The sequence below is a fragment of the Ctenocephalides felis genome, unplaced genomic scaffold, assembly GCF_003426905.1.
Source record: "Ctenocephalides felis isolate EL2017-DRISC unplaced genomic scaffold, ASM342690v1 CF-g0.4_SCAFFOLD_03573, whole genome shotgun sequence".
Classification (NCBI taxonomy): domain Eukaryota; kingdom Metazoa; phylum Arthropoda; class Insecta; order Siphonaptera; family Pulicidae; genus Ctenocephalides; species Ctenocephalides felis.
In genome coordinates this window covers 19,492,708-19,508,748 of record NW_020539727.1, presented here as the reverse complement: position 1 = coordinate 19,508,748, position 16,041 = coordinate 19,492,708, and the positions used below count along the sequence as shown (strand labels likewise).

At 30.5% G+C, this 16,041-nt stretch overlaps 1 protein-coding gene across 1 annotated transcript; it reads right to left on the bottom strand.

The window, feature by feature from the left end:
* Positions 1 to 739: 739 nt before the first annotated feature.
* Positions 740 to 15,827, bottom strand: LOC113389719 (E3 ubiquitin-protein ligase sina-like). The gene is made up of 5 exons (XM_026626733.1): positions 15,716 to 15,827; positions 7,276 to 7,578; positions 7,079 to 7,198; positions 5,008 to 5,094; positions 740 to 1,662 (listed from the first exon to the last, which is right to left on the bottom strand). The coding sequence occupies exons 1-5, from the start codon at positions 15,741 to 15,743 to the stop codon at positions 740 to 742; spliced, it is 1,461 nt and encodes a 486-aa protein (XP_026482518.1). The 5' UTR covers positions 15,744 to 15,827.
* Between the last annotated feature and the right edge of the window lie 214 nt (positions 15,828 to 16,041).

Here is a 16,041-nt window from a genome sequence, read left to right as displayed (position 1 = left end):
TGTCTGAAAACGTTGGGAATTGTTTAAAAATATTGTAACCTGTCTGAAAATGTTTTAAACTGTCTGAAAATATTCTAACTTGTCTGAAAACGTTGTAAACAATCTGAAAATGTTCCATATTGGCTGAATAAGTTGTAAACAGTCTGAAAACGTTGGGAATTGTTTAAAAATATTGTAACCTATCTAAACATGTTCCAGATTTCTCTAAAAATGTTGTAACCCGTCTGAAAACGTTGGGAATTGTTGAAAAATGTTTTAAACTGTCCGAAAACGTTATAAACTGCCTAAAAAATGTATATTGTCCAAAAACAACTGCCGAAAATGTTCCAGATTGTCTGAAAGCTTTATAACTGTCTGAAAAAATTGTATATTGTTCAAAAACGTTACATTTGGTTTGAAAATCATGTGTTTTCTTTGATAATTCCGTAAGTTGTCTGAAAATGTTGTATTTGGTTCGAAAATGTTCCAGATTGTCTAAGAATGTAATAACTTGCCTGAAAATTACAAAGTTTCAGTAACTTTAGGCTTATCGTTTAGAACAACAAACTATAAAAATTCTATTAAACCATGCAAAATGAATATTAAATATCGATTTATGAGCATAAGGGGCTGCTCTAGAGCATTTTAATGATAAATAAGAAAAAACTATATATTCATAAATCGTGCAAAACAAATGCAATATTATTAGAACTTTTACTTTATTAGAACTTTTTATTATCAGAAAATATATTTCACCAAATCATTTTTTCTTTATTTCGATATCGAATCGAACTTCAGGAGCGTGTCCAAACAAACGAATAGTATTTATCGGAATTACAAAACAGTCATCGAGGGCATGAAAAGAATGAACTATAGTGTGATCATCATGAGTGGTTCTAGAGTATTCGAAAACTCTGTTAACATTAGCAATTTCGCTACTGGCTCTAATGGTGTAAATAAATTCGCTGGCACGTCTCTTTGGGCCCAAAAAGTGCACCGTGCCATAAATCCTATCACGGTTTCTGTTAACAGCGAAATTCAAATGGAAAATCTCTTTGTGAGCACAGATTATCCAATCGTTAGATCTACGCTCGTCAGCATATTTATACATGACATAAAATTTGTGACTTTTTAGTATTAAATCGCTATGCGATGCAGAAGAGTGCGGGAAGATGTCCGCGTACTTTCCAGTCCAGGAGCAACTTCCAGCCTGCAAGACACATTTGTATAATCTGTGCACACAATTGGCCTCGTGATCGGCCTTGTATTTATATCTAAAATTTTCCCTACATCCCGACTGGTCGTTGGTACAAGGAAACATCAACTTATTGGCAACTTTTTCCATGGCCAAATTGCGTTTGGCAGCGAAACTGCTGCGGCAAGTTGGGCAGGTCATGAGACGCCCTTTGCAAGAAGCGCAAATCAAATGACCCATTTTGCATTGGTTTATCGGCGGGGTTATGTACTCCCAGCAAACTGGGCAAAGTAGGATGTTTAATAAACTGTGGTTTAACCTGGATGAGCTCAATCTGCTGCTGTTTTGCTCGTGCTGGCGGTAATGGCCGGATCTGATTGGCCCGGGGCTGCTGCTGCCGGAAGCTGGCGGCTGCTGCACGACTTCGATGTCGGCTGCTTCTTCTACTTCTGGAGGCCGATCAACAACCTCTGGTTCCTCCGACAAACCTAAAGGAAAAGATAGTTTGAACAGGCCACACCTAGTGTTAGAACAAAATATCGAGTACTGAGTAAATATCGATACTTTGCGGTCGATAGTGAGTACTAGGGTTTGTCGGTTTTCAAAAACCGGTTTTAAAAACCGGTTTTTTGACGAAATTTATGAAATTCGAAAAGCGGTTTTTTATTAAAAAAAAAGTCGGTTTTTACTGTATAAATGGAAAATGACAAATATAGCCTAATATAAAATGCGATGCAGCGTTTTGATTCTTGGAATCATATCGGTTCAAAAGCGTTTGGAATCTTATCAGTCTGCTATGGTTCCCAGAAAGGTTTTGTGTTATCTTTTGGCTAATGTATATATTAATTCTAATGTTTATACGAGTGTTTGTATTAATTCAGATCGAAGGACTTCTTGTTTCTTTATGTGCAGTTTATAAGTTCAGCATTCAGTGTTCAGTGCCATTGATCGATATTTGATACAGATATAATACAAAATGTTAGTAGATAACATATTTTATTATTATAAAAAATATATTATTATTTAAACTATTTATATTTTTGTAGTCCAAAATGTCAGACGTGTGGAATTATTTCAAAAAAGTAGACAAAGAAAAAGCGCGTTGTATTTATTGCCATAAAATGCTTTCTTGCAAAGGATCAAGCACAAGCAATTTACATAATCATTTGAAAACAGTACACGATAAAAAAACGAAAAAAATTGTCGGATGCCCGCTCGACTTTACAAACATGTACACAACCACGTATTTTTAATTTTGTGAAAAAAACTAGTTTAGAAGAAATAGTGTCAAAGCTCGCTGTATTAGATGGACCATCAATTAATTGCATAACAAATAGCTCGTTTATAAGAGAGTCATTACAAAAACCGAATTATTGCTTACCACAGAATAATTCTAGGGTTTTGAAACTTATTAACAACTTTTACGAATCTATAAAACATGAAACTGTAAATGAATTAAACTATATGAAAAATAAAGGACAAAATTTTTCTATAACTATAGATGAATAGACTAGTAAAGGAAATCGAAGATAATTAAATATTTTTGAAATCACATTTTATCAAACAAAAAAATAATTAGGATTTTTAAAATTTGTTTATTTTTTATTATTATATTATTTAGTTTTTGAAACTAAAATTGATATTATCAAGGATATTATCAATGATAATATCTAATATTTTTTTTAATTTAATAAATGTTTTTTGTTTTATTTTAAATTGTTTCATTTATTCGAAAACTTTCCTTTCACTATCATAGAAATATTTACATTCTTATATGTTAAAATAATGCATGAATAACGAATAATTATTTTCAAAATTATTTAATCCATATAAACTATTATTTTTTTATCTACTAATTAAAATTAAAATAATTTTGTTTACTATCCATAAAAATTAACAATAAATAATTTCAATCAAATACTGCTTAAAATCGCACTAAATTTGTGGATAAATTTTTGTTATTAACAGAATATTCCAGCAAAAATTTATTTTCTATATAAAATTCGGTTTTAACCGGTTTTCTGGCAAAATTAAAATTCGAAAACCGGTTTTCTGAAATGTCGGTTTTTGTATAAACCCTAGTGAGTACTTTTGGTATCGATTTTTTAGCTCGATCTATTTGCCTTTTCGTCGATAGTACTCAAAAAGAATCGACAGCGTAGTCTATGAACACCACTCATCGACCAACTATTGACACCACTCATTGCCAAATGCAAAGCAATAGTCCCTCTAGGTGGTCATAATTATTCAAAGAAGTGTCAAAAAATGATCCCGAAGGGTCATTAGTCTCAGAATTTATTGCTCAAAAACCCAAAATGAATATGACCACACTAATAAATAAAGATGTTTATTTATTACTCTTATGTAAAATGAAATGGCTTTTTAAAGTACCTTAAATGTTTTATAAAAACATATTCAATAATCGAAGTATGATTATTTCAAATAATCATGCTCACCAATTCCAATATATTAATATTTTACGCAAAAAAGAATCGCAATATAATTATTTCAAATAATAATATTCATCAATTTCAATATATTAGTATTTTGCGTTTATTATATTTCGATTCTTTTGTACGCAAAATATTAATATATTGAAATGGATGAGTATTATTATTCGAAATAATATATTTCGATTCTTTTTTACGCAAAATATTAATATATTGAAATGGTTGAGTGCTATTATTTGAAATAATTATATTTCGTTTCTTTTTTACACAAAATACTAATATATTAAATTGGATGAGAATTATTATTTGAAATAATAATATTTTGATTCTTTTTTTACGCAAAATACTCATCTATTGAAATTTTTGAATATCAACATGCAAACATATGGGTTTGAGTTTCTCGGAATCATTTATACTTTAAATACCATCGCTCCGAAGGGATGTTTCTCTACAAGTGTCTTGACCGTCATTAAACTGAATGTTTATTGCTTTCCAAAGAGCTTCATATTGCATGCTCGCTAAAATTATTTATATAAAAATATTCAACAATTATAAAATATTATTTTACTTAAAAATAATAAAAATATTATTGTACTTAAAAATACTTAAAAAGTATTGCTTTTTGAATATAGTATCAGACTATTATATTGTTTTAATCAAAAATACTCAACTATTATAACTAGTCTTTTTCTTGAAAAATTATAGAATTTGAAATTAGTATTGAAAAATTACTGTTAAAATTTTACAATGTTGAAAATGATTCTGATTTAACACATCAGATACAAGCAATACAATTCATTCTAATATTGTGATATGATATTTAATGAGTTTTAGATCTTTCTTGCACTTATGTTTGATTTTTATGAAAAGTACTCAAGATTCGATATTGAGTACTATCGATACTTTCGCCACGATATTTTTTTGGCATCGATATTTTGATTAGATACTTTTTAAAGTACTCAATATCGATCTTTTGCCTCGATACTTCTAACACTAGCCACACCAAGTTATAACTTCACGCAGGTCATGTTATAGTAATAGCATAAAAATCTAAAATAAATTTTTTAAAGTAGATCTTCTTTAGGCGCAGCTAGGGTGTAAATCCGTACAAATGTAACGGAAGTGAGTTACGGCAAGGTCGAGTGACCAATGATTCGTCATTCGCTCTCGACGATATCTCTATACTTGGTGTGCGTGACTTTATACGTGTGCACGTCACCGAAATCGTGAAGCATATTGTTCATTTTCAATATAAATATCACCACGAATCACCAAGGGGGGGAGTCCAAAAATCCATGAAAAATCGATCACGTGACTAATGGACGCTTCCTTAGATCTACGGTTGGTTGAACTTATACTACATAAATAAAGATAAATTATTACCAAGAGTCCCATCGCTGCGAATAATGATTTCCTCCTCCTGAGAATCATTTTCAGCACTGATGTTCGGCGACACACTCGTTGGAGGCTCTGCAAAAAAACATCATGATTAGACTGATGATAAACTCAAGTATGGATTTATTTATTTATTTATTCATAAGCAAATCGTAATCCATAATAATAGATATTATTTCAAGCTCTTGTCAAGCTTATTCGCAGTTAATATTAAAAGGATAGTAATTTTATAATAATCATAGTAGATGCACGAATTTCGCTTCTGAAAAAAAGAGCTGAAAAAAAGCATTCGAACATTAAAAACAATGTTCATCATATTAAAGTCTATTTGACACGAGTTAAGCTCAAAATTCTTGCACAAGGTTGAAACTTATACTCATTAAAACCGTAAAAAATTTAAATTAATAAAATAGCAATAAAAAAAACATGGTTGTACAGGCGATCAAATGCTCAGACCACATAGATAAAGTATGAGGATTATGCAAGAAAATAGTTTATGAAATCAAATTGAGAAAATTCAGTAATGTTATAAAAAGCAAATTCTTTAAAAAAAGTTTAACTAGGAAAGCATGGATTTTTTTGCTGTCTAAGTTTAGGATATTGAGTGGAAGTTTATTTATAAGCTGAATTTATAAGCTATTGAAAGAGCTGGCTAATTTATATGTGCACGCCTTAATAAGTTTGTATCTAGGGAATGCAATACCGGTATACCGAATTACCGGAAAACCGTCCGATTTTTCGGCGGTATTTTTACCGGTATTTATTCCAAAAATATCGGTATTTTCAGGATTTTTACATAAACGCTATTTGATACACAATACACTAAAGTCTAAATTTCTCGGAACAACTTTATCTTTAAATTCCATAATCGCATAAACAGCTCTATCTTCAAGTGATTCTATAAGATAAACAAATGTCAAATATTATCTCAACTCGTCATTAAACTGAATATTTATTGCTTTGCTAAGGACTTCATATCGTGTTACAATAAATAGAATTGGACTGATGGATAATGATGTTTGTTTCATTTTTTGTAATACCGATGTAAAATTTCAATACGGGTATTTCGGTAATTTTTTATTTTAAAACCGGAATACCGGTAAATTACCGGTATTTTTATTATCTTAAACAAACGTAAACAAAATTGAAAGTTACTAGTACAAATATAAAAAAATGTATACACAACTACAACTATATTCAACTAAACAACAAAATAAAACAATAAGTTTATGTTTTTAAATAATAATTTAACAAAATTATATCCAATTTAATTAATTCATTGTCACTATCGAGTATATTAGGTACTTTTCATCAAAAACAAACTTATGAGTAAGAAAGATCAAAAACTCATAAAAGATCATATTGCATTATTATAATAAACTTTATTGTCTGTATCCGATGTGTTAAATTAGCATATTCTCCAATATTTTAATAAAATATTTTTTACACAAATTTAAGATCGAATACTTTGTCGATATAAATAATAAGCTACTGTAATTGTTGTCTTCTATAGTATTTTTAAACTTCGAAACGTTTTCGAAAAATAATATTTTATAATTGTAATAAGAAGCAAAAATATTTAGTAATTATCATGATTATTATTTATAAAGTTAGAAAAAAAATAAAGATTACGCAGGGGTAATCTGTATGATATAAAATATTTTGACGAAAATATCACTTAACATTTTTGCATAAGATGAAACAAACATCATTATCTATCAGTCCAATTCTATTTATTGTAACACGATATGAAGCCCTTTGGAAAGCAATAAATATTCAGTTTAATGACGAGTTGAGATAATATTTGACATTTGTTTATCTTATAGAATCACTTGAAGATATAGCTGTTTATGCGATTATGGAATTTAAAGATACATTTGTTCCGAAAAATTTAAACTTTAATGTATTATGTATCAAATAGCGCTAATGTAAAAACACCAAAAATACCGTCGAAAAATCGGACGGTTTACCGGTAATTCGGTATACCGGTATACCGGTATTGCATTCCCTAGTTCGGATGAAAAACCCCAGAATTGGATGCCGATTAAAATTTATTCACCTGGAGTCGGCGGCAATCGAACTCTATTCCCGACCATGTGGTTATACAAATTTCTCCTCCGTCTCAATCTTCTAACACGTCCTGGCGAAGCTGCTCTACTCTCAGGTCTCGACGACCTCTCTGAAAATTGATAAAAATAAAATATTTAAAACTCAATAGTTTATCTTGTATCGATTTACCTGGTGCCGATGACGAACCTTCGCGAGTAAGTGATGTATAGGCCACAATATCAGTCGAAATTCTGTCCGGAAAATCGCCGATACTTAGCACGGTGTCGATGAAGATATCGTCGCCGGCGGTTCGAAAATTCGCGTTGATTTCCTCCAAAGCACTTTGGCTCATGATGGCTGTTGGTACATCTACGTAATCGTGATGGAGCAAAAACCCGATGGAATCATCGTGGTCTTCAGGCGAATCCGTCATATCATTTACTGAGCGTGCTAATTCGCGGGCTCGTCTACGGAGCATGTACAATCGCCCCTCTCTTCTCGAAGCTAGCTCTGTTGAGAGAAAACAGAGTTTGAAACAGAACATTTTAAAACAAATTAGAACGTTTATAGTCTATAGTCTTAGACGATTCAGAACATTTAAGCACCAGCCTAGACATTTAGAAATATGCCTAAACATTTAGAAATATGCCTAGGCATCTAGACAGATGCCGAGACTTTTTACCCCTCTTTTAGAAATTTATAAATCAATCCAATCTCCACAGGTAACGAACTACTACCCGTGGAAACCCAGGCTAAACAATTTAAAACGTTTAGAGACTAACTTAAAACCATTTACAACGTTTAGAAATCAGTCTAGATATTTAGAAACATGGCCTAACTTAAAAAAAACTACCTATACAATATCTGAACTCCTCCAGATAATCCAGGAAACTGTCCAGACTATCCAGAAACGAGTCCATACAATGTAGAAACCTATCCAGACAATCTAGAAACTTGACCAGACATTTACACCGAAATGTTTCAAGACAGTTTCAGACTGTTTTGTCTAAGTTTTGGGTTGTCTCGTCTAAGTTTTTGACTTAGACGAGACTTAGACTGTCTTCTATCGAAGTTTTTGACTGTCTTCTATCTAAGTTTTGGACTTACTGCCTAAGTTTCTACATATTTAAAATAATCAATAACATTTTCAGACCGTCTAAAACTTATTCGGACAGTCCAAAGCTTAGACAAACGTTCCAAAAATAAGAAAGTCAGACATACACAATCTCAAACTCATTCGAACAAGCTAGAATCCATTCAAACAGTCTAAAAGATATTTAGTCAGTCTAAAATCCATTCAGTCAGTCTAAAATCCATTCATAAAAGCCAAGGAAAGACATTCAGACAGTCAAAAGTTATTCAGGCAGCCTGAAAACGTTCAGACTGGCTAAAAACGTCTCAGACTAACTAAAAATATCTCAGACTGACTAAAAACGTCTCACACTGACTAAAAACATCTCAGACTGCCTGAAAACGTCTAAGACAGCTGGAAAACGTCTGAGACAGCCTGAAAAGTCTCAGACTGCCTTGAAACTTTTTCAAACAGCCTTGAAAATTTTTCAAACCATATGAAAAATGTATCAGATTGTCTAAAAACATGTCAAACAGTACAAAAACAGTTACAAAATGTCCGAAACGGTTACAAAATGTCCAAAACGATTACAAAATGTCCAAAACGGTTACAAAATGTCCAAAACGGTTACAAAATGTCCAAAACGGTTACAAAATGTCCAAAACGGTTACAAAATGTCCAAAACGGTTACAAAATGTCCAAAACGGTTACAAAATGTCCGAAAATGTATCAAAATGTCCGAAATTGTTTCAAAATATCCGAAACCTGTTGCAAAATGTCCGAAACTAATTCAAAATGTCCGAAAAGGCATTTCAAAATGTCTGAAAATAATTCAAACTGTTTTTTTTTCAAGTCAAATCGTTACAAAATGCCAGAAAACGTTTCAAACTCTTTTGAAAACAAAACAAAATGTCCGAAACTGTTTCAAAATGTCCGAGAAACTTATTCAAAATCTCTGAAACTAATTCAAAATATCCGAAAAGGCGTTTCAAAATGTCCGAAAATAATTCAAACTGTTTTTTGAGTCAAAATGTCCGAAATCGTTACAAAATGTCCGAAATCGTTACAAAATGTCCGAAAGCGTTTCAAAACGTCTGATAATGTTTCAAAGTCTTTTAAATACGAATCAAAAGGTCCGAAAGTGTTTCAAAAATGTCCGCAACAGTTTCAAAGTGTCCGAAACAGTTTCAAAGTGTCCAAAACAGTTTCAAAGTGTCCAAAACAGTTTCAAAGTGTCCAAAACAGTTTCAAAATGTCCGAAACTGTTTCAAAATCTCCGAAACTGTTTCAGAATATCCAAAAAGGCGTTTCAAAATGTCCGAGAGTGATTTTCAAAATGTCCGAAATTAATTCAAAATGTCCGAAGAGGCATTTCAAGATGTCCGAAAATGTAACAAAGTCTTTTGAAAACATTTCAAAATGTCCAAAAATGTTTTGAAATGTACGAAACTATTTCAAAATATCGGAAAGTGTTTCAAAATGTCCGAAGGCGTTTCGAACAGTCCGAAAATGTTTCCAACTCTTTTGAAAGCGTTTCAAAATGTCTGAAACTACTTCAAAATGTCGGAAACTGCTTCAAAATGTCGGAAACCCTTTCAAAATGTCTGAGAAACTTATTCAAAATGTCCGAAACTAATTCAAAATGTCCGAAAAAGCGTTTGAAAATGTACAAAACTATTTCAAAGTGTCGGAAAATAATTCAAAGTGTCGGAAAATAATTCAAAATGTCCGAAATTAATTCAAAATGTCCGAAATTAATTCAAAATGTCCGAAATTAATTCAAAATGTCCGAAATTAATTCAAAACGTCCGAAATTAATTCAAAACGTCCGAAATTAATTCAAAGTATCCGAAAGCAATTCAAAATTTCCGAAAGCAATTCAAAATGTCCGAAAGCAAATCAAAATATGCGAAAGCAATTCAAGATGTCCGAATGTAATTCAAGATGTCCAAAAATAATTCAAACATTTGAGTCATTATGTCTGAAAGCGTTACAAAATGACCGAAAATGTTTCAAAATGTACGAAAATATCCAAAGATGTTTTAAAGCGTCTATAAGCGTTAAAGCGTAAATATTTCAAAATATAAGAATATTTTCGACTGTTTAAAGCAACTTCAGACAATAAGAATTACTCCATGTCAGTCTTAAAAGAAATGTCAGTCAAATTAAAAAGAAATGAATAAAATAAAATAGGAAAGACACAAGCGCGAAATGACTTCTAAAATCAAAATGTCCGAAGATGTTTCAAAATGTCCGAAAACAGTTTCAAAATGTCGGAAAGCGTTTCAAAATGTCGGAAACCGTTTCGAACAGTCCGAAAATGTTTCCAGCTCTTTTGAAAATGTTTCAAAATGTTCGAAACTAATGCAAAATGGCCGAAAAGGCGTTTCAAAATGTCCGAAGATAATTCAAACTGTTTTTTTTTTTTTTGAGTCAAAATGTCCAAAACTAATACAAAATGTCCGAAACTAATTCAAAATGTCCGAAACTAATTTAAAATGTCCGAAAAGGCGTTTCAAAATGCCCGAAAATGTATCAAAGTCTTTTGAAAACATTTCAAAATGTCCGAAAGTGTTTCTAACAGTCTGAAATTATTTCCAACTCTTTTGAAAGCGTTTCAAAATGTCGGAACGTGTTTCAAAATGTCGGAAAGTGTTTCAAAATGTCCGAAACTTATTCAAAACGTCATAAATTATTTCAAAATGTCTGAAACTTATTCAAAATGTCCGAAACTTATTCAAAATGTCCGAAACTTATTCAAAATGTCCGACACTAATTCAGAATGCCCGAAACTAATACAAAATGTCCGAAACTAATTCAAAATGTCCGAAGGCGTTTCGAACAGTCCGAAAATGTTTCCAACTCTTTTGAAAACCTTTCCAAAATTCTGAAAGTATTTCCAACAGTCTGAAATTGTTTCCAACTCTTTTGAAAGCGTTTCAAAACGCCGGAACGTGTTTCAAAATGTCCGAAATTGTTACAAAATGTCCGACACCAATTCAAAATGTCCAAAACTAATACAAAAGGTCCGAAACTAATTTAAAATGTCCGAAACTAATTTAAAATGTCCGAAAAGGCGTTTCAAAATGCCCGAAAATGTATTTCAAACAGTCTGAAATTATTTCCAACTCTTTTGAAAGCGTTTCAAAATGTCGGAACGTGTTTCAAAATGTCGGAAAGTGTTTCAAAATGTCGGAAACTAATTCAAAATGTCCGAAATTGTTATAAAGTGCCCGAAAAAGCGTTTCAAAATGTCCGAAATTGATTTAAAATGTCCGAAAAGGTATTTCAAATTCTCTGAACATATTGTAGACTATCTGAAAATGTTTTCGACAGTTTAAAACATTTTCAGAAAATCTAAAAAACAATTTCAGACAATAAGAATTTATTTACGCCATAAATTAGAAAAAAATTAATAAAATAAAATAGGAAAGATACAAACCCAAAACGACTTCTAAAGTGTAACGACACACATTAAAATTAGTAAAAATTAATAAAGCAAAATTAAAAATAAAACGTAAAAACGATGAAAAAGAAATGTAACACTATTCTTAACAAAGTATTAATTTAATTCACAACCAAAAAAATATAAAAGTAGAAAAAAAAATTATTCAACTCACTAACCGTATACATACTCCATTTGGACAACCTTCCACTAGAGTAACTGATTCACTAATGCCTCGAAGATATTCTTACAAACTGCCTATAACCATTGAAACCACTACCACCCCTACCACTAATTCTACCTATACTACCATGTTGGAAATAATGGAAAATTTTTGCCAAATTCAAAAACAATCAACAAGCAAATATCTCCATATTGTCTTTATACTAAACATCCTGTTGTCAACCGTATTTTTACAAGTTTTGTGCATGGGATGTTATTTCAACAAATTCCAAAACATCGCCAACTGCACAATGGTCTGATGTCTTAATGAAATAATACAAGCAGATAAAGAAAAGAGTTATCAATTGTAATTCTAGATTTAAAATTAAAAACGATAATTATCGTCTCGTGTTTATGTTTTTTTGTTGTCGGAAACCGATACACGAGATAATGGTGGGACAAACAAATTTCTGCAAAGGATGATTATCAGCTCATGTTTGTTGGTAAAAGTTGATATAAGAAATTCTGGGTGGTATAAACAAATTTTAATTAATTCTTTTATCTATACGTATAAATGAAATTGGAGGTTTTTAAATATAAATAAAGATACATGTATGGAATTGACATTTTTAATTTCCCGTAAGGCAATTTATAGTAATCGCAAAAAAATCGAAAATGAAAATTTTTATATATCTTTACGTTTCAAGACCTTCTGAACATTTTTGCATACCTTAGAAAAATGGATGTATGTATGTGTGTGTGTGCGTGTATGTATGTGTTTGCGGATACAAATTTTCGTCGACGATTTGGGGAACACGGATGAAGCAATTTGCATAATTCAAAACCATTCGATTCGTATTGATAAGGAGATGTGCTGATTAGTTTTTGGTGGAGGCAGGTCTAGCCGTTCCGAAGACACGGTGCAAAAAGTGCCAAAAACGGTAACTCAGTTTTTAAAAGAACGGAGCGTTCGATTTTAATAATTCAAAAACATTTTACTTGTATTGACAAGATGAAGAATTGATAAAATTTTCATGAAAGCAGGTCTAGCGGTTTCGGAGATCTAGTAAAAAAAGTAAAAAAAAATGCCATTTGGCGGTCAAAAATAATCATTAGACATATGCACATCAGAGTATCAGATATTTTATAGAGATTTTAACAATAAGTATAAATTTTGTTGCATTCCTATAGGTTCCGTACCAATGTTTACGCGTTAGACGGCGACGCGGCGGTTACGCGCTTTGATGTTTCGTCTTTATGCAGTTAAAGCAGTACGAGTGCTTTGAAAAAAATTTTTCAAAAATGTTAATCTTTTTAATTTTTTTTTTGTACGGGAAGTTCCAGCAATTTGCCTTAAGGCACGATGCCATGCGCCTCACTAGTTGCAATTTAATTAGTAAATCATCCATATTATATTATAATAGGTCATAACTTTTTCTTTATGGGGACTCTATAGTTAATTTCCAATGAGGATGTTATTAGAAAACCAAAATTACATGTTGGTTGAATTTTATTATTTATATATACATATACATATATATATATATATATATTTTTGTTAAGAATTTTAAGTCATTGGTAATCTTATTTTAACCAATATAATATATATATATATATATATATATGTATATATATATATATTTATATATATATATATATATATATATATATATGTATGTATATTATATTGGTTAAAATAAGATTACCAATGACTTAAAATTCTTAACAAAAAAAATCCTTTAACATACCTAGAATCTTTCCTCGAATAGATTATGATTCAAAAATTCTATTCCTAAAATTGGGGCTCTTTTAAATCCATTCATTACTAGAGTAATGTTCTCTAACTCGATAAGAGTTATAAAAACATCCATGAAACAACTAAGTGCATTTGTTTCAGTCAATTTCATGTTATATTTAATCTAGTGTAAACAACTATACGTAGTCTCTTATATTATGCATTGTTATAATTGTAATTATAAGCCCCAAAAGCAAAAAATGACATCATTTAATAGAGCGATACTCCACAAACTATAACTATTTTATATTATTAATAACATTTTCGGTTAACTTAACTGGTTGTCCTTTAACATATCCAGAATCTCTTCCTAAACTCAAGTATGTTCCAAAAACCCTATAGGTAAGTCTGAGACTCTTTTAAATTTGTATTTTTAAGCCCTAGAAGTAAAAAACCGACTTCTTCGGCAATAAAGGTACTCTACAAACTCAAAATTTCTCATTTATTCTTAAATACTTGAGAATAGTTATATTTAAGCTTTCTAGAATCTCTTCATAAACTCAAATATATCTCAAAAATCAGGTTTTTGAGTCTGGGGCTCTTTTAAATTCATTTACAATACATAATGTCTACCGATACACATAATACATCACAAAAAGAACTAACGACCATCTGTACAAGTTAATTTTATGGATTTTTTGTGTTATATTTAATCTAGTGATAACAATTACTTAGTATCTTGAATAATGCATCATTGTAATTGTATTTTTAAGTCCTAAGAGCAAAAAATGACTTCATCTACTTAAGAGATACTCCACAAACCATAAAAATGCATAATTTATTTGTAAGTTCTTAAACAGTTATCTTTTAATTATTCTATAATCTATTCTAGAGCTCAAATATGTTTCAAAAATCCTATTTTCAAGTCTGGGGCTCTTTTAAATTAACCTACAGTACTAATAAGTCTTCTAAACCAGTCGATAATCACAAAACATCACTGAATCAACTAACTACCATATGTAATACTCAATTTTGTACATTTTTGTGTTAAATTTAACCTAGTGTTAATAATAAGTTACTGTTTTATATAATTCATTGATATAATTGTATTTTTAAGTCTTGAAAGTCAAGAAAATAACTTCTTTGTCTATAGAGGTACTCCGCAAACCATAAAAATGCATAATTTATTCTTAAATACTTAAAAGTTACGCTTTAAGCTTTCTAGAATCTCTTTATAAACTCAAATATGTTTCAAAAATCCTATTCCGAAGTCTGGAGTTCATTTAAATTTATCTAAAAACTTCTTTCACTAAAGAGATACTCCACAAACTATAACTACTTAATTTATTCTTGAAATATAATAGTTAACCTAACTAGTAATCCTTTAACATATCTAGAACCTCTTCACAAACTCTGAAATGTTAAAAATCCTATTTCTAAGTCTGAGGCTCTTTTAAATCCACCAACAGTACAGTAATGTCAACCGATACACATAATACTTCCTTAAACTGACATATGACTATCTGTGAGTTAATTTTATGCCTTTTTGAGTTCTGATATCAACAATTATTCAGTATATCATATTATGGATGTTATACAAGTATTTTTAAGTCCTGGAAGCAAAACAAATAACTACTTCAGCTATAAAGGAACTCGACAAACTATAAAAATACTCTCTTATTCTCAAGTACTTCAAGAGTTTTCTTGTAACCTTTCTATAATCTCTTCATGAACTCAAATATGTTTCAAAAACCCTGTTCTCAAGCCTGGGGCTCTTCTAAATAAACCAATGTCTACCGATACACGTAATACTTCCCTAAAACGACATATGACTATCTGTGAGTTAATTTTATGCCTTTTTGAGTTCCGATATCAACAATTATTCAGTATCTCATATTATGGATTGTTATACAAGTGTTTTTAAGTCCTTCTAAGGCTGTCCTTTGTAAAAACAATTCTCCTACAAACTATCATTTTGTGCAATGCTTCTAAAGATTTCCTACATGACAACTAAAAACCTTTAAAGCACAATATATATATATATATATATATATATATATATTCTATTACCACAAACCTACAACAACAATTCCTTTATTATTACCATTATTACTCAAATTCCTTCAATACTAACATAACCTACAAAAATAACAAAGATACAAAAAAAAACCTACAAAAAGTATATGACAACATTATGAATATGTTTAAATAATATAAAAATGAATATTCCTACCTCCTGGAATCATTTCATTAGTTGACATCTTCAATTAAAAGTCACTATTAAACCATTACTCGATTTTAAATCAGAATATAAATTTGTAACCTTTTACTTTGAAAGTTCACTGTCAACTGCAACGATGAAACTGTAAAGAGAGAAAATTTAGGAACAAAGAAACGTTGCTAACTTCAGAGTGAATTATCAGTGTGAAGTTAGCTGCGCGCGAAATTTGAATTTTGAAAATGAGAATATAAAAAAACACAACAAACTTATGTTGAGTTAAAAAATAAAAACCTAAAAATAACATTGGAAGGTAAAGGTTAATACGATCACCCATTTTT